The sequence below is a fragment of the Alosa alosa genome, chromosome 18, assembly GCF_017589495.1.
Source record: "Alosa alosa isolate M-15738 ecotype Scorff River chromosome 18, AALO_Geno_1.1, whole genome shotgun sequence".
Taxonomy (NCBI): domain Eukaryota; kingdom Metazoa; phylum Chordata; class Actinopteri; order Clupeiformes; family Clupeidae; genus Alosa; species Alosa alosa.
Window position 1 is genome coordinate 21,688,314 of NC_063206.1, and position 16,767 is coordinate 21,705,080.

General features: G+C 40.3%; 2 protein-coding genes across 8 annotated transcripts in view; one reads left to right on the forward strand and one right to left on the reverse strand.

Moving 5' to 3' along the window:
• hmgcll1 (3-hydroxymethyl-3-methylglutaryl-CoA lyase-like 1) overlaps positions 1–10,655 on the forward strand; it is a 30,549-nt gene extending 19,894 nt beyond the window's left edge. For 6 of the 7 annotated variants that reach the window (XM_048270616.1, XM_048270617.1, XM_048270618.1 and 3 more), the window contains 2 exons: positions 8,831–8,956; positions 9,672–10,655. In XM_048270616.1, the coding sequence (XP_048126573.1) occupies positions 8,831–8,956; positions 9,672–9,782 (237 nt within the window). In that variant the 3' untranslated portion in view covers positions 9,783–10,655. The remainder of the gene's footprint in view (positions 1–8,830; positions 8,957–9,671) is intronic. The other variant, XM_048270620.1, reaches the window with a different exon arrangement.
• Positions 10,656–11,351: 696 nt separating this feature from the next.
• Positions 11,352–16,248, reverse strand: gfral (GDNF family receptor alpha like). Its single transcript, XM_048270047.1, has 9 exons — positions 16,184–16,248; positions 15,513–15,653; positions 14,878–15,033; positions 14,065–14,121; positions 13,605–13,923; positions 13,147–13,400; positions 12,980–13,060; positions 12,583–12,661; positions 11,352–12,460 (listed from the first exon to the last, which is right to left on the reverse strand). The coding sequence occupies exons 1-9, from the start codon at positions 16,221–16,223 to the stop codon at positions 12,373–12,375; spliced, it is 1,215 nt and encodes a 404-aa protein (XP_048126004.1). The 5' UTR covers positions 16,224–16,248; the 3' UTR covers positions 11,352–12,372.
• Between the last annotated feature and the right edge of the window lie 519 nt (positions 16,249–16,767).

The following is a 16,767-nucleotide window of genomic DNA, read 5'->3' on the forward strand; positions in this document are numbered from 1 at the left end:
GTCACCAGCTCCTGCGCCATCCCAGTCAGTAGGTGAAACACAAATGCGTGTTTCACAAAATCCATGCTTGTATTTAGCATGTCGTCTGCCAACTGTAAAACCAGTTATTATTATTTTAAATCATATAAAGCTTGAGTGAGTAGAACATTTAACCAATTTATCTCAATGAAACTCTCCTTGTCCTAACACTTTGAGACAGAATTCATGCGAAGCCCATGAATCAAATAAACTCAGTGGTTAATAACTTTGCAATGATAGCTCCCATTAACTACAAAAACGTAGCGTTAGCTATTAGGCATGTATTCTCATGTTCATGTTAGCAGCTGCCAAACTTTTTCCTCAAGGAAAAAAAAATCCAACGTTATTCACATTTGGTAAGGCGCACTAGCACATGTAATATTATTCATTTCGGACCCCAAACAAACAAACAGGATGTCCATTTCTCTGCATTTCATATAACACCATTTCAAACACTTCACACATTACCTTTCCATACATGAAATCAATCTATCAGCATGCTAACAAACAATCAAACCTCAACTCAAGTAACCTAACGTTAATTTAATGTTAACAGTTCACTGCAAGCTTGCTGCTGCTTCGTAATTTAATTGACAAACTTCACATATTGTGACAGCAACAAATAAACGTCCCTTTCACATAATGATGATAACCAACAGAGATTTGTGACTTACCAAGAAACTTCTGTGGAGGATGAAACGCTGCCATCGGTTCTTCACGTTAGAATTCTAGCTGATACTTTCGTTAGCCAAATGTATCGTTTCTTCACATTAGCAGAGACATTTCTGGTTAGCCAAATGTATTGTTTCTTTTACAGTTCACTGTTTGCTTTAGCTTTCAAGCTTCATAGGTGCATTACTGCCACCAGTTGTTTGGGAATGGAATTGCATCTCTGATCGTCGTTCTCAACAAGTTTGACACTTATTGATGATTGACGGTACAGGGGCCAGTCAGGGGCCAATGAGATTTCAGATGGGGCCCGGGCCCCTGTGGCCCCGCCCCTAGAATCGCCCCTGGGAATAGGCTTACAGAAGGTAGGGGTGAGCTACCTCTCTGGCTTGTTTCGATTGGTCCTTGGTTCAAATAATGTATGTTGTTTTGAACAAAAGCGTCTGATATTGAATTTAGATATAAACATAAACACAAATTACTTCCTGCAAAATCGCTGACTGCACCTTTAAAGTGGAAATGAAGCAGTCAAATAAAACAGATGTCTATAGCACTAGTTAAATATTTAAATATACCTTAAATACAAATAAAGTCAGAAATATGACCCGTTATTCAGAATAAAGCACAAACAAGTTGCATTAATTTCAGCTGTGCGCCGCCATCTTTGTTTTCAGAAAATGATGACATCACAAGAATGGTTGGTACAACATTCTATGCTGTTTGCATAGCGGCTGCCATAGCCTCACAGCTTATGCCTCAACAAAATGGATATGGACGAATGGGATAGACCCACCAATGAGGACAGGCATCCAATTGCCTATGCTTTTGAGCCAGTAAGAGCAGTGGGAGTTTTAGTGCCCCCAGAGCCTGACTATGGAGGAGAAATAGATGATCGAGAGAGAGAGAGAGGTGTATCTGAGCGCACAGAAAACAATCGGTGGTGCTTAGGTGGGGGTTGTGTCCCTATGTTCACTGACATGGCACAGATGGAGAGTGTCTGCTGCCAGGAAATGAACCTGGGACATCTCATCCAAAATAAAAGATATATCACGTCCAATCCTACGTGCCAAATGCTGTCATTAAAGCGAGATGTTGGAGGTTGCAATGCGGTCGCTGAGGGACATCCGAGCCGAAACACTGGAACGCCCAATAAACAGCAGTTAACCAACTAACACACTCTTGATAGGTTGTGCAGAGGGGGTAGGCTAGGGGACTACATTGATCACCTGAGACTACACTAATTTTTACACCCATACTCAGTTGTTCTGCAATGTATTATCATGGTAGAAGCTGCGAAACAGTACTAGCATAGCATAACATAACAAGCACATACTGTAACTAGCATAGCATGAACCCTAAAAATCTATGGTTGCTACAAGCGGCACATCCGTGCATTTATTTACTTAAAGTGAACAGCATGTTATTTTATGTTAGCTTACATAAACAAATAAAAACTCAGACGCCTTACAGTCCATAAACAACGTCTACCTACAAAACCATGCCTGTCACAATCACAGACCTAGGCTAGGCTACTACAGAGTAGCCTACACAAGTCAGACGTAGGCTAGCGTACCCACAACAGGTTCTCAGTAGGTTCGCATGTCTCTGCAAATAGTTTCCATTACTACTTGAGCGAAACAAATGCAATCATCGATACTACTCAATCACAAAAAGAAACCTCTTACTCACACATGAGAAGTTCGCTCCCCCAAGTTTATTCACCAATTCATCAACGATGCAACTGCATTTTCAGGTTGCGGTAATCCACAAGTTGTGCGAGAACATCCAAACACATTATTGCGACTGAAGTTAAATCTAATTAAGTACTGTCTCTGATAGGCCTACAGGCTACATTACAGCGGCCCTTGTTCTTGTACAAACACAAAAACAAACATCAACAGAATTTGCGTAGGCATATTGAAATAAAGTGAACGTCCGCTAATGGATAAAACATCCACGAACAAACGCTAACCATTCTGATGAAATGAAATTCTTAATTTTCCAGTGAAACTACTTGAATGTCAGGTTTAATGAAAATCCATGTATCTTCAAAAATGAAACCAAAAAGCAACCAAAAAATGGTCACAGTTCTCACTGCTTTATTTCCACTTTAAGCTCACAAGTTTACTGCTGCTCCCAGCTATATCCGGAAGTTTCATCAATCAACAATTGTGTCTCCAGTGAGCATCCCACGAAACTTGTGGATACATCGTCATCGTTTTACTAAATAGTGCGCTCATTTTACTAAATTGTGCTCTCATTTTAATTGTCGTAAATTGAGCGCACAATTTAGTAAAACGTGCACACAATAAAATAAAATGTGCGCACAATTTAGTAAATTGTGCGCACGTTTTACTAAATTGAGAGCACAATTTAGTAAAATGAGTGCACAATTCCCTTGATACACAAAAATATCTTGCAATGACACCTCCTGGGCTCCATATTTTTTACATTTTTTATTATTTGAGGTAGGTATGAATCGAGCGCAACAAGCGCAACAAGTTTCCATCAGCATGCACAGTTCAAGTGCAATGATCTGCTTCAAACCGTCAATGTTACATCCACAGATCAAGTGCCACCAACACGCTCGATCGAAGACCAGTAAAAGTGCAGTTTTGAGGGACAGCATTAGTGAGAGCTTTAAGCACTACTGTGAGGTCCCAGATAACTGACTCTAGCGAAAATATACCATAACACAATAAATGGACCATTTCTTAGAGCTCCCTTAACTCATTGAGTGCTAATGCGTTAAGTGCCAAAAACGTAATATTACGTTTTTAGCTTTTTTTTTTTGACACTCTTACACACCTTATATGTGATTTTGGGAACTCTGTGATGAATGGAAATGAAATATATGACTATCGAAAACTCATGAAAACGCAAGATCTGGACATTTTATATGGACGTTTGATCTTAACTCTGCTTTTGATGGTTGCCGCTTTGTTTCGAATCAGTCACTGATTAGCCTATCAGTGACATGCACGCCAGGTCAAAATCAGGTCATTTATTTTCGTGGGTTTATCACTAGGTGGCAGGTCTCGTTAGATCTCTTCCCAGAAATTTTGCAGGCAACACTTCTCAGGTGCTGAAGGGAGAAATGAAAAAGTCTAAGAAAAAGATATTGCAGCAGGTGCGTTTTCGCCAGACAATGCTGGATGAGTCCACCTTTCTACTAAGACAAGATGACTCTGACCACGACAGGTCAAAAACATTACAAGGAGTGACTGAACACCGTGCTGAGGAGGGAGTTCCACCTCCACCATGAGCCGGGCCTAGCGGAGTGGGTGGTAGGCCGAGTCGCGCTTGCAAGAGGGATAGTGACTCATAAAAGACGCAATATCTCCATTTCTAGAAAAAAAACAGGGATTTTGATGAAAACTAGCCACTGTTTAGCTTGGGATTTCTCAGGAACAGAGGCGTGTAGAAATACACGGTTTGCACCCACTGAGACCTTAAAGTCTCACCTTTCAAACGACCATTGTATGTGTTCATAGCTATAACACAGAATATGCTGTGGCTGTACAAAAATCCTCAACAATGGTCTAGATTGCTGGCACTCTAGGACAAAGCTTCCGAAAACAGCTTGGCATTCAATGAGTTAAACACCTCAGGCGAGGCTTTCAAGGGAGTTTGTGTCCTTTTTAGAGGAGCCAAGCTCCGTTTAGCTCTCCCGAAAATCGAAATATGCTCTTAACCTGCTTAAACAGTTTATGGGTTTGAGCTAATGAATTGTAAATGATTTTTGGTAAAATCACAAGTGAAGCATAAAAAAAAGAAATGGACCACCATCCCATTTACTTGACTGTAGTTATTAACTTCCATCGTCTGCATTAAAAGCACATATCTGACTCCCCAGAGGAAGACCTTTGAATGCACAAAAATCTCATTAAGCCTGTTTGTTTGATGTATGACATTCAGTTTGGCCCAAAATGTCACTTATCCCCTCTGGTTCCAGTCCTTCAAATGTTGATTTTGCTTCCAGGGGACTGCAGGGTTGGCTGCAACTCTCAAGGCCCAGGGCTCCCTCAACTTTTCCAGATTAGGGACCTTCACTTAAAATGCCTTCTTCTACTGTGTAGATGTATAGCCACTCTCTCAGTATGTTAAAGAAGTATGAAACACTATGTGAGCAGACTTGTTGCAACAGATGATGATGACACCCCCCGGTAACACTGAAATCGCAACTGACGTGGAGTGCAAGTGCTGTGCAAAAAAAAAAAAAAGAAGACGACTAGTGGAAGCTAATTGCGGAAGTATACACTCCAAAGTGAGCACACAACTATTTTTTCTCTCAGCTGGTAGAACAAGATGCTAATAAGATTGAGGATTTGTAGGATTGAGGATCTCGGGTTTCGTAGGGAGCCCTGGCACCTGCATCTCTTTAGAGATTTGCCAATGAGAGAATAGGACTGCAAAAAAATATAAAAATGTAACCAAAATGATAGAGTAATGTGTTGTTGTTTTGACTTACCGGTATGTGTGTAGATGTAGTACTGTTTCTTTGTTTCTACTTGAACTTGAACTTGTAACTTTGAGAATGATTGACTTCTCATGCTTCTTCTGATGCTCCTGATGGACTGTGACCCTTTCACAGATGGGACAGATTCCCATGTTGTGATCCTGAGAAAGGTCAGTGGTAGGAAGGCCACTGTGACAGCATAAAGCCATTTCTAATAGCCAATGGCAGTCTCCTTATGATTACATAATGTAATTTTTGACAGATATATTCACAAAAACAAAACATGATAGGTACCTAACAGATTTGTCTATAAAAAAAAATAAAAAAACACTTCCAGCCCTTTTATCCAGCATGTGCTATGGTCAACAAGGTTCTACAGGTCTCAATTAACCTTCCGATGACCGCCGCTGAAGAATTATTGGAGCCTTATTGGAGATTTAGCCCTCTTGAGATTGGCGCAGTGTGTTCCCCCTGGTTGCCATGGGAATGAGCGAGTGGGCCATTCAGTGGAAAATATTGCTCTCAATGAGAGGGCGAGATTAGGATAGCTCTCCCTCAGGCACGCTCGTTTAATAGCCACAGCCCTGGGACGTGTTATGGAACTGGAAGCCAGCCCCACCAAATTCTTTTTGCCTTGGGAAAACAAGGGGTTCTGACCGTGTAAAACTTTCAGGGGTTTTTGTTTTAGTAGCTGGCTGTGAATGGTAGCTGGCTGTACGGTGTGGTTGCGTTATCACTGAGATTTACTGAGAACTGTAATCTCACTGCTTGACAGGGATTAAGGGCTTTGCTCTTGATGAAGTGATGTCTGCTGAACTGACAGTTAAGAGATGGATTGAAGTACAGCTACACTATGATTTGTTTTCTCTCTCTTTCTCTCTCTCTCTCACACTCACACACACACACACACACACACACACACACACACACATGCGCCGCACACACACACACACATGCGCACACACACATACATAGAGTAACACAAACACTCGCACACTTACTCACTCAACATGTCACTGTGCATCTCTGGCTTTACGCAGAGTATCCCGCCCAGGTGCTTAAACTGAGTCATTTGTGTGTAAGGAGTAGGGTCTTTACCTTGGCATGCACACATGCTCCCAGATCATAGAGGGTATTCATGCTTCCCTGCCCCGATCCTGACTTATAATTTCCGTCTTTTCTTGAAAATAACTCATTATATTTTGTCTACCTTCTGATCGGCCAAAAATGAACGGCTGTGGTTTTATAGAGGTAGTCGTGTTTATTTATTGCTGGGAGGAACTGTCCCAAGACGGAAAGTTGTCAGCACATTGTGCCATGAGCCTCCAGTACAATTGCACACAGAGAACGTCAAAAGCTGAGTCAGTAGGCTACACCAGTCGTTCACAAGCACAACTTGCTAAACGACTCTAAGCAAACAAAAACATTAGGAGTGCGGTGCGGCATTCCCCCTCAAGTTTTATTCATTCACCTGTGGAGCATTGTACCAGTCGGCCTGAGCTGCCAAACAGAGCTCGGTAACCCTGACCCTGTGGTTGAAGAAAGAAAAACTGAAAATGAGGTTTCATAACCTTCCCAAGAATTCAGCATTTTTTTTCGCAGTGGCTACAGCTCATTGAATGCAAGCCCTTTAGCAGCAGTTCCACATCTGGTTTCTTGACTGTGTTAAGTTAATTGAACACTTGCAATTTTGAGTTCCTGACCGCTGTTCCCCAAGTGGCTGCGCGCGTTGCAACAGAAAACGGTAGTGTTTTTTTCACTTTGGGCTAGCCGCCGTTTTCGAGCCGCACCGCTCCGTCAGTGGGGAACAAGCTTGCTCTGGGAACCCTCCAGGTTGCTCGTCGTTAGCGTCTCGACACGAGAGGATTGGCACGGTAAATTATCGTCGTGCCGTGTTTACACAACAAAACCGTCTGCCCAATACAATATCCTGCGCTGACGTTAATGAAACCAAGGGTCTGGAAATCTCAATCGCGCTTGCACACCGACACGGAACGCTCCCACCCTCTGCCAACACAAACAGCAATTACAGCCTGCTCACACAGCCCTCCAATGAAATGAGGCCTTGTCCCTGAGAAAAGGCACCGATTACAACCATTGTTTAAAAAAAGGGAAAACAGGCTCCTGTTCTTTTTTTGTTTACTCTGCACTGCCTGAAGGGTGAAAGGGACCACGGCATTGATATGTCTCGCCGACTGTGTAGGGTCAGGGGGAGGATAAGTGTGTTAATTTCACCTCACTGTGAGATGCTCCCGACATCTGGCTCGGTCTCGGAAGCTGGAAAACGTCTTTAAGATCCTCCAGACAGTCGCAGGGACATGTGGAAAACATTCTGATATCTTAATCTGCGAACGGTCCTGAAAAATAGGCAGGCCTGGCTTTATAATTTGTTGTGACAAATGGAAAGGAGTCCAGAAGCTCCTGTAAATAGCTTAATGGATTTAAAGCCCAGTCCAGGGTCCTGGGAGAGAGATGTCATACAGTTTCCTCCACCTGGTTGCATCAAGTGAAGTTGCACACCTGCATTGCTGGTCTGGAAAACAATGGACCTTACCATGTGTTATCTTACATCTGTTCATTTTTTGTATTATTTTAGAAAGTTGAAAAACACACCAAAAACCTTGTTTCACACATTCGTGTGAAAACATTGTTGATGCAAGCAAAAAAACAAAAATGTCAAATGGGGTTTTGTCAGGGTACGCTGTAAGATTAGAACAAAAAGTCAAGACCTCTGCAATCCAAGGAAAGCTCAGACGTGCTAGAATGGCCTACAACGCATCATTAATCCTCATATGGAGACCAGACACATATAGCGCAGTCGTACGCAGTTTCCCCACTGTGTGCAGAAATCCTACAATTACACTGATTATACGCACCGTGAAAACCAAATTGAATCTGAGGAAGTTCAAAAAGACAAGGCAGACCTTTTCTTACAGGTGATTATTATTTCATATGGGGGCATGATATTTATTCAGGAGCAGAAGACTGAGGGTATTGTGCTCCCGGATTGAAGATGGGGTCTTTGTGTTAATAAATTTGAGTTATTTTATGGCTTTGGGCGGAAGTGTTCAGTTTTTTGCAATGAAGTATTATACACATTGGTTTTGGAATGGCCGTGAAGGGAAAACCACAGTGTGTGTTTTATTCTGTCTTGTCATTCTTCTGTCTGTTGTCTTGAAAAGGGCCTTAAAACCTGAGAATGAGAGAAAGAAAAAGTATGTTTTATTATTTGTGAAAAATTTTACATATTCACAAATCATGCCATTACAGTGAATGGATGTTATGAAAGTGTATTTTCAGATCCTTCAGTGCCGGTATCGTCAAACTGAGATTGCTCTGTTTCAGTTTGTTTCCTGCCAAATTTTGAAGATAGTTGCAACGACACGCTGCACCAATATACAAGCAGTGCTGCTGTTCGCAGGAGTTCTGTCTTGGATAATTAGGCCTCCTGGGTAGTGTAGTGCTCCATTCTCCTACAAAAAGGAGCCCTCAACGCCAGATAATAAACAAAGCCACGTCGAAAACCCCCTCCTTGATTTATGCAGCACATTCTCAGGCAACAAAACCACACAGGAACAGAACATCATAATAAAGGATAACTGATAGCATTGTAGGGGGACTTTACACCCAACTCACCTTTTGTGGGCACTGAAAGCCTTTCCTGTTGTGCTCGGCTTGACGCAGATGGGGATTTCTGTGGTGGATTCTTCCGTGGCAGGACTGGGAGGATGCCCATATGCCCCAGGAGCCTCAGGCAACGTTTCAACCGAAGATGTTGTCTATATGCTCCATGGCATGGGCATTGAGACAGTAAGCGTGTCTTTATATTGCCTGAGAAATCAATCCTTCTATTGTTTCTTTTTCATGGAGGTGGTGCAGCCCATCTGAGAAAAAGCATAGATCTATCTATGCTTGTACTCTATCTACATAGAGTACACCTGTCTCATATGACTTTCATGGATAAAACACATCATGCATTTATAATTGATGTAGAGGGGGAAGTGTATAAATTAATCTGTTTGATAAATATGTATCTCATCTTATAATTTGGTTGGAATCTTACAGAGATAGAATGAGAGAGAAGGACAAAGAACCTCTGATGCAGCAGAGATACACAAGGTTTCCTGAAAAACCTCTAGACAACCGTAATTCCGAGGACATTTACAATGTACATTTCAATGGGGTCTAGACTTGCTGGAACATCAGTCTGTGTAACAACAGGACTTTTAAGTGCTTCAGGCAGGCAATTGATTGTGCTGTTTGCTCTTGCACTTTAGAAATCCATTCGATCATGCCAAAACTGAATTTTCCCTCACATTGATCACGGTAGCCTTGCTGTACACTCATATTACAGCTGCGTCGCCTCATTAACCTTTTAACTGCTTGGAGGAGTTTTGAGAGCTCAATTTACCTTTAATCTTGGGGCATGGGTTCCTTTTTCTGTTGCACCCCCTGCTGTTCGAGAAATGTGTGTGCAACTCGTTGAACTAATTATGTGCTGTTTTTTACTTTTTTTCCAATCCAGGGGGTGAATCTTTCGAAAGTCATAAATGCAGGTGAATTCATCTGTCAAGCCTTAAATCGCAGAACCAACTCCAAAGTTGCCCAAGCCAAATCTTGCCATTGTGTTCCATAATTTAATAATATGTTATAAACAATACATACTATGATGTGCCATTAAAATAATTATTATTTTTCTGTGAATATAGCTTTGCACTATATTTCTGTTATTAAAATATATTTACTAACTGACAAACTTTAGATAATTCGTCCCCTTAGTATAAGATTCTATTTGATTTTTTTGTCAAAATTGAGTTATTGACATATTCTTATTCTGTGACACCTTAAGAAAGAGAGGTGAGGTGTTTCTTGTAGTTGTATGCATTTTCGGACATTACTGTATATCTAAAGAGGTTTGTTCCGCTTATCAGTATAACTCTATGGAATTCTAAGACTTTGAAGCTCAATATCTCAGAACTACTCAGAACGTAGATAGAAGCTTATAATTATAAGGGGACAAATTATGTGTAATATGTGTGCACTTTAACTCCTGACAAATATTAACTATTTTTCTAAACATGTTAATTAACATTCTGGCATCTTATTCCCCATAACATTCATGCTGTATATTGTCCCTTAGAAGTCGATTCCTCACGTATACAGTAAAGGTTATTCTGTCTGTTCTTGCCGGGCTGTCTTCTCATTTCCTGCCCAATGTGTTTGTAATTAAGACAGAGCGGCACACTGGGTCCTGGAAGTCAGAGTGGCTTTAAAACTACTGAGACATTGATCATTATCTCCCCATCATATATGCTCATTTCCTAAATCTTCTCTGAAAACATGGGGTGTGGTATTTCCAAAGGCTAATCATTATTGTTTTTCTGTGCTTCTGTCATGTAACATCAACACGTAGAACGAAGGCCTTAGAAAATTTATTCCAAGATAAGTCAGTTGCACCGTAAATCAACCCCACTCCAATTTAATCATGAAATAAAAGCATTGTAATGTAAAAAAAGTGATGGTTTTGTCCTTCCTTAATTGATGACACAAATCATTGAGCCTCAAAATGCTTGTTATATATCAGGTTCTCTTGTGCACACATTGACCTTTTGCGATGAGTAGAGAGGCGCTCCATCTTGGTTTTGTGTGCTACCATTCAGAGGGACAATTGATCAAGCCCTGTCCAGATTTCATTTCAGATGCACAGGACGAAAAAGTCAACAGAAATACAGAGCGTGCATTGAGGCACAGAGACAAGGTATTGTCTCTTTGTTTACAAAGTGCAAATGGAAAAAGAAGCTGGAGGACAAAAAGATAGAAATGTACCTGTAAAGAGACACATGAAACTTGAGATCCTCTGCTTATTTGCTAGCTAATTTAAAATGTCATGTTGTGTAATGGTCTATCTGTGGTCTATATACTTTACTTCAGTGATTGGTGATTAATTCTTTAAATGTGGATTAATAAGGGACCTGAGCTTTGAGATAAAAAAAAAAAAAAAAACAGATAAAATATAGGCCTAGTCGTACAATAATGTCAAAATATATTATAGAGTGCAAGTCAGACTTTGTACCAAAAACTGATTCATCAACACGGGACAGTGCAAAACATCAACACCTTTATTCAATGTTATAATAATGGCCATGACCTTTTGATCTAAAATGGAAAGGGGAAAGTTCCATACTGTAAAATAGTTGGTAGTTCTAGCCAGCTGAATAATCAGTTACTGACTTACTGTCAAGCATTTTTAAAGACTTTCCTTAAAATAACCAGGGCACTCTGGGTAAACAAAACTGAAGTTTTATTATGCATGTAAAATATAAATGCTATATCCTGGCACTAATTCTACACCAAGAGGGTGCTGTTCACACCAGCCATTCGCTGTCCACTGTAATCAGAACACATAATATGCAAAGTAGAGGAGACATCTGTGTGGAAGTCAAAATATTTATTTAAGCGTCTCTTTATGGAGAGAGTGGCATGATGATTTCAGCCTGAGAGAGTGGAGAATAGGTGGAAGGGCACTCACCTATGAACAAATACAGCTCTTTAAAGATTGTATAGCTAATCAAAGCATACATCACATCGAGTATAATATAGACCTATAGTCCATTAAGTACTGCCAAAAAGTTTTAGTATTTCGATATTTATTCATGGGTTTCATCAGGTCCCTTTCCACAGGTGTATAAAATCAAGCACCTTAATTATCAATGCAGACTGCATGGTGCTTGATTAATACACTTGTGGAAAGGGACCTGATGAAACCCATGAATATAGATAGTAGCGGAACATGTCGTGTAAAAGATTATGATCAATTGCCAATAACAAGGCATGCTTGGCAAACATCCCATTCCCAGGTACTGTATATTCATGAGTTATTCACACAGCGGAGCTGATACTTTATGTTCCCTGGTCTTTCTAAATAAAGACTTTCTGAAAAAAAATGGTGATAGAATTCTCTACAAACCACAGGTAGGGTTGTTTTTATCTTGTGTAGTGATTAGTGGCAGTTATCAGATCGGGGTCACTAGTTCATGTATTTGACTGCAATAGATCAGATGTTTTTCTATTTCTTACTTAATGCTGTAATTGGCTCAGACTTTTTTGTATCACCAGTAGATACCACAGTAATTTAACATGTATTTACAGTATCTTAGCTCAATGAATGAATTCACTAAAACTACAAGAAATACAGAGTAATTAAACATATACTGTAGGAGATGTTTTTAATATTGACATCTATTAGCATCAGTGCCACTGTTCTTTTGTGAAGGAGTGCCATATCTGAGTTGGTCTGCAACCGCTTTCTGCCTCCTATCAATAAAAACACAAACGTTTAGAACAAAAACAGACAAATGACTGAGAGTTCTGCAGCTGAGCACATTACAAAGCTGTAACTAAAACCACGGAGAAGACTCAATGCAAATATAACTCACCCCAATTTGTGCAGAACAATAATAACGACACCTAATATTGCCACAACCAAGAGGCTGTACACAAATATATACAGATGATCTGTAAAAAGAATAAGACAGATGTTATGATTATATAGACATTTATATATATATATATTATATAGACATTTATATATATATTATATATATATTATATAGACATTTATATATATATTATATAGACATCTATATATATATTATATAGACATTTAGACTGTGGTGGTAGGTCTGATTTCTTACTGACTAAACTTTACAGTTAAATTTACAGTTATTGTCATTGTCATTGACAATGTAAGCATTTACTTATATTTGAATTTTATTTACATTTAGTTGAATAAAGGTGGAATTAGACTTCAATTTACCATTCTAAGGAACTTACCACTCCACCGCCATTGTGCAGATATCCATTCATTTGCCTCTGATGACTGATCAGGAGCTCCAGTTATAGCCAAATGACTAACTGAAGATTGAATATAAGGTTTGCTGTATTAGCATTTTCATTATAAACAATGATGATTAATTAATTATTTGTATATTCCAACTCACTAAAAATGGACTTGTTGTGTAGAAGCTGATGGAGTATGTTGCATTTGTGGAGCTCGTAGATGGGGAGGCCATCACAGCTGCATGGTTGCTGCAGCATAGTGCCCATTGAAGCCACAAGTGCCATTTTGCATTCTCTGTCTTGGCTCCAACTCTGCTGTGAGTCAATGAGATTAACCCACTCAGAGTAGGAATTGGCGTCAGGGCCAACTGGCTCAATTCCCAGGCATTTTGACAAGAGGGTGCCAAATCGTTCTCTGTAGATAATGATAATTACATATAGCCGGCAGATGCATTAGTTATTAGTTACATATGCTAATTACTTCACACTGAAGAACAATAGTCCAATTTATTATATGATACAGTACGGGGGAACAGAAGAAGATGTAAACGTTTAGCCTGTCAACTGCGATTGCTAACTTCACTGCCACTAAAGAGCAGGAAATCTACCTGTCACTCACCTGCACATCAGGCTCTCCACACAGCTGTCTAACATCTCCAAACAAGTCCAGTCTTCCTCAGTGTCCTCACATGTGCCACCATGCAGATTGGCTCTCATCACCTGACACTCCTGGTCCTCTGGTTCGCACGTGCAGAAGACCAGCTTCTCCGCAGTAGTCTGTGGCATGCCCTTGTAAAACTGCTGAATTCTCTGGCCACACTGTGATTGGTTGCATGGGCTTGAACAGGCCTTCACCAGAGGCACCAGCCATCTATTGCAGGCTTCATCCTCAAGGCAAATATTCATTTGTCCACTACAAGAATAGCTCATGCCAGGCACTAATTGAGAGAGAACAGATAAGAGAAGGAAAAGAAAAACAAGACCTACTCAAGCCAATTATTAGTCACTGCAATTCCCAGCATCTCAAAAAAAAATGTCATTGCTTTCTTCTGGAAAACTCGAGTAAATGGAGACATTACCATATCCTGAGAGACCACTATCTGGCCTTTTCATCTTGGGAACCGTCTTTTGTTCAGCTGTAACACATTAAACACCAACTGCCATAAGGAGGGGAAGCAGCATTTTTGTGTAGAGGAATGTACAAAAAAAAGTCACCAATCAACACAGAACACGTACGACTGAGTAAATATATTCAAAATATTCATCAACAACTTTGGTCTTATTACAGTAAGTGAACGACCAAAACAACAACAACAGCAACATAATTTGAACAAGCAGCCCTGAAGCGCACGTGTGCAGCTCACAGGGGCTGGACCAGACTTTTGGAACAGCTCTTGAGATCTCCAACGTGTCTTAGCAGAGGAGTTCACATCATCTGTAGATTGGAGACATTCATAAATACTTTTTATCTCTGGACCGCAGTGGCTAAAAAGTTTAATTTCTGTGCTTGATGCAAATTTCTACTTTCTTATCTTTAAGCACGTAGCATCTAGGAAGAGGAGATACTGAAGATAAAATTGCTATTACCAGTTCAGCTAAGTAAACACATATACAGTATGGGTGATCTCATCACAAAACCCCTGGTGTAAAACAAAACAGAGTCACAGCAGTTTACTTCAACCAAACCTCCGAACACCTGAACTCACACACTCCCGTAATCAACTGCTAATCAAACGGCTAATTAGTTGAGTTTGGTGTGGTCCTGCCCTGCTGGATCTCCAGCTGCCTTGATCCTGTTTGCGTGTGTGTGTGTGTGTGTGTGTGTGTGTGACCAGACATACCAAACCTGAAAGAGAGCACTATAATAGGAGCATCTGTGCACACTACTGTACCCTTGTGCTGTTGGCAGGATGCAGTAAGCAGGTTCAGGAGGGTGCATGGCTCTTCCTCCCACTGGCAGAAGCATCCTCTCCGTATGGAAATGCCGCTCAACATGAACTGAATGGTCATGTTACAGATGGCAGGGTCCTCCAGTTGGCAGGGTCTACCTGCACACAAACGTGCCCAAAGAGAAATGTGAATGAGATTATGGCATTTCGGGGTTGTACACAAATCAGACAAATGGGTGGTTTCACAATCAGTGCAGGTGCTTTGTTTCACTATCACAAAGGCCTTAAAAAAGTCTTTGAAATGCAATCCTCCACTGGGCAAAAGTTGGTTCTGGTGACACATGCTCACCCAGCACAGAAACATGAACAGATATATCCAAATTTGCCACCATTCCAAATCATTCGTGTTGTGACCTTGTTAGAGAGAATGGGGAGTGAAATGTAGTTTAGCTCTTTGGTTTGCCCTTAGGCCATTGCCACTGCACTGTTTTATTTAATACTCCAGTCCGGGGAAGCTTTGGCCCATTTCTTTAATCTCTGGATGTGGGCTCCTTCCTTTGCTATCTGATTACACCATGTGTTTATATCTGGGCAAAAATGCACCAAAGTAGATGTGAGAGATATGGTAAATACTATACCTTCAATTCCACACATGGATTCGAGAAGGCTCCCCTCTCTTTTGCACAAATTGTGTTCTGCTATGCATTCTTCTAAATTGACAGAGCAGTCTTTAGGTTTAGAGAAAATCTTCACGCCTGATATATGTACAGCCAGAGCACCTGAAACAGGAAAAAGAACGTAGGGTATCTAAATTCTGTTAAATCAAAAGGTTTACATTTCCTCATAAAAAGGTTGGAAAGAAGGAGGACATCCTTATAGCAGAGACGATAGTGAATGTTGTTCATCATTCACTTTGGTCCAATGATAATATTAGTCTACTGTTTGGATAAAGTCAATAAATTACCCATGTACCTAAATAATTCCAACCGGAGAAAAACGTAGCAGTAAAGCTTGGCTACTGCATGAAAAGATTTTTCTCTTTTTTAAAGCACAGGAACAATTCTGTAGGTTAGTTACAGTAGCCTACATGTTAATGTAAATCCGGAAGATAAACGCCTTGTCTATATAGTCCACTAGACGATTCAACCACCTGTTTGACTCTGCAACTCTGACAACTTCAACAGGTTGCATCATGTATCATGACACTGTGTAAAAACAGCTGAAGATTAAGGTAAAACATAGCCTTATTCATATTTTAAACTCATTATTTTCTTAATACAAAGTATTATACTTTCGTTGGTTAACTTACCCATGACCAGTACTGATGGTATCACTGATGCTCGCGACATACTGACAAAGTTCTGTCGCAGCACCGCGGGGATGGCTGTCTATTTGGCATATGGCACATGATGCGGGATGACGTCAAGCGACAATAACCATATGGACAGTAAAAATAAGAAAAGAAATAACATTCACCGAAATTCCGCAGGTGCTGTAGGCTACTGTTTTGCATGTGTATTTTATGACAAAAAGAAATCCATTGTGTGGCTTTTTTTTTTACATCTATGTGCTATTTATCAGACACGCAGCTGTTGCAAAGTGTTTTTTATCAACAGGATACTTAGAGAGCCAGGAAGACTATAGCCTGCTCTAGTCTTTTACGTATTGTGTCCTAAATGTATGTATATGTATGTATGTCCTAAATTGATTCAAATTTTTAGCAACAGGTCACATCACTGACTAGTTCAAATGTCAAAATACAGTAAAGAAAGTTTACATGTAAATACAATGTGTTAGTTTACACATAGTAAAATAATTCACATGCACACAGCCTGGAGAGCCAATGAAAACATGAAAGTGTTGACTTCGATTGTATTTGTCTGTATTCACAGA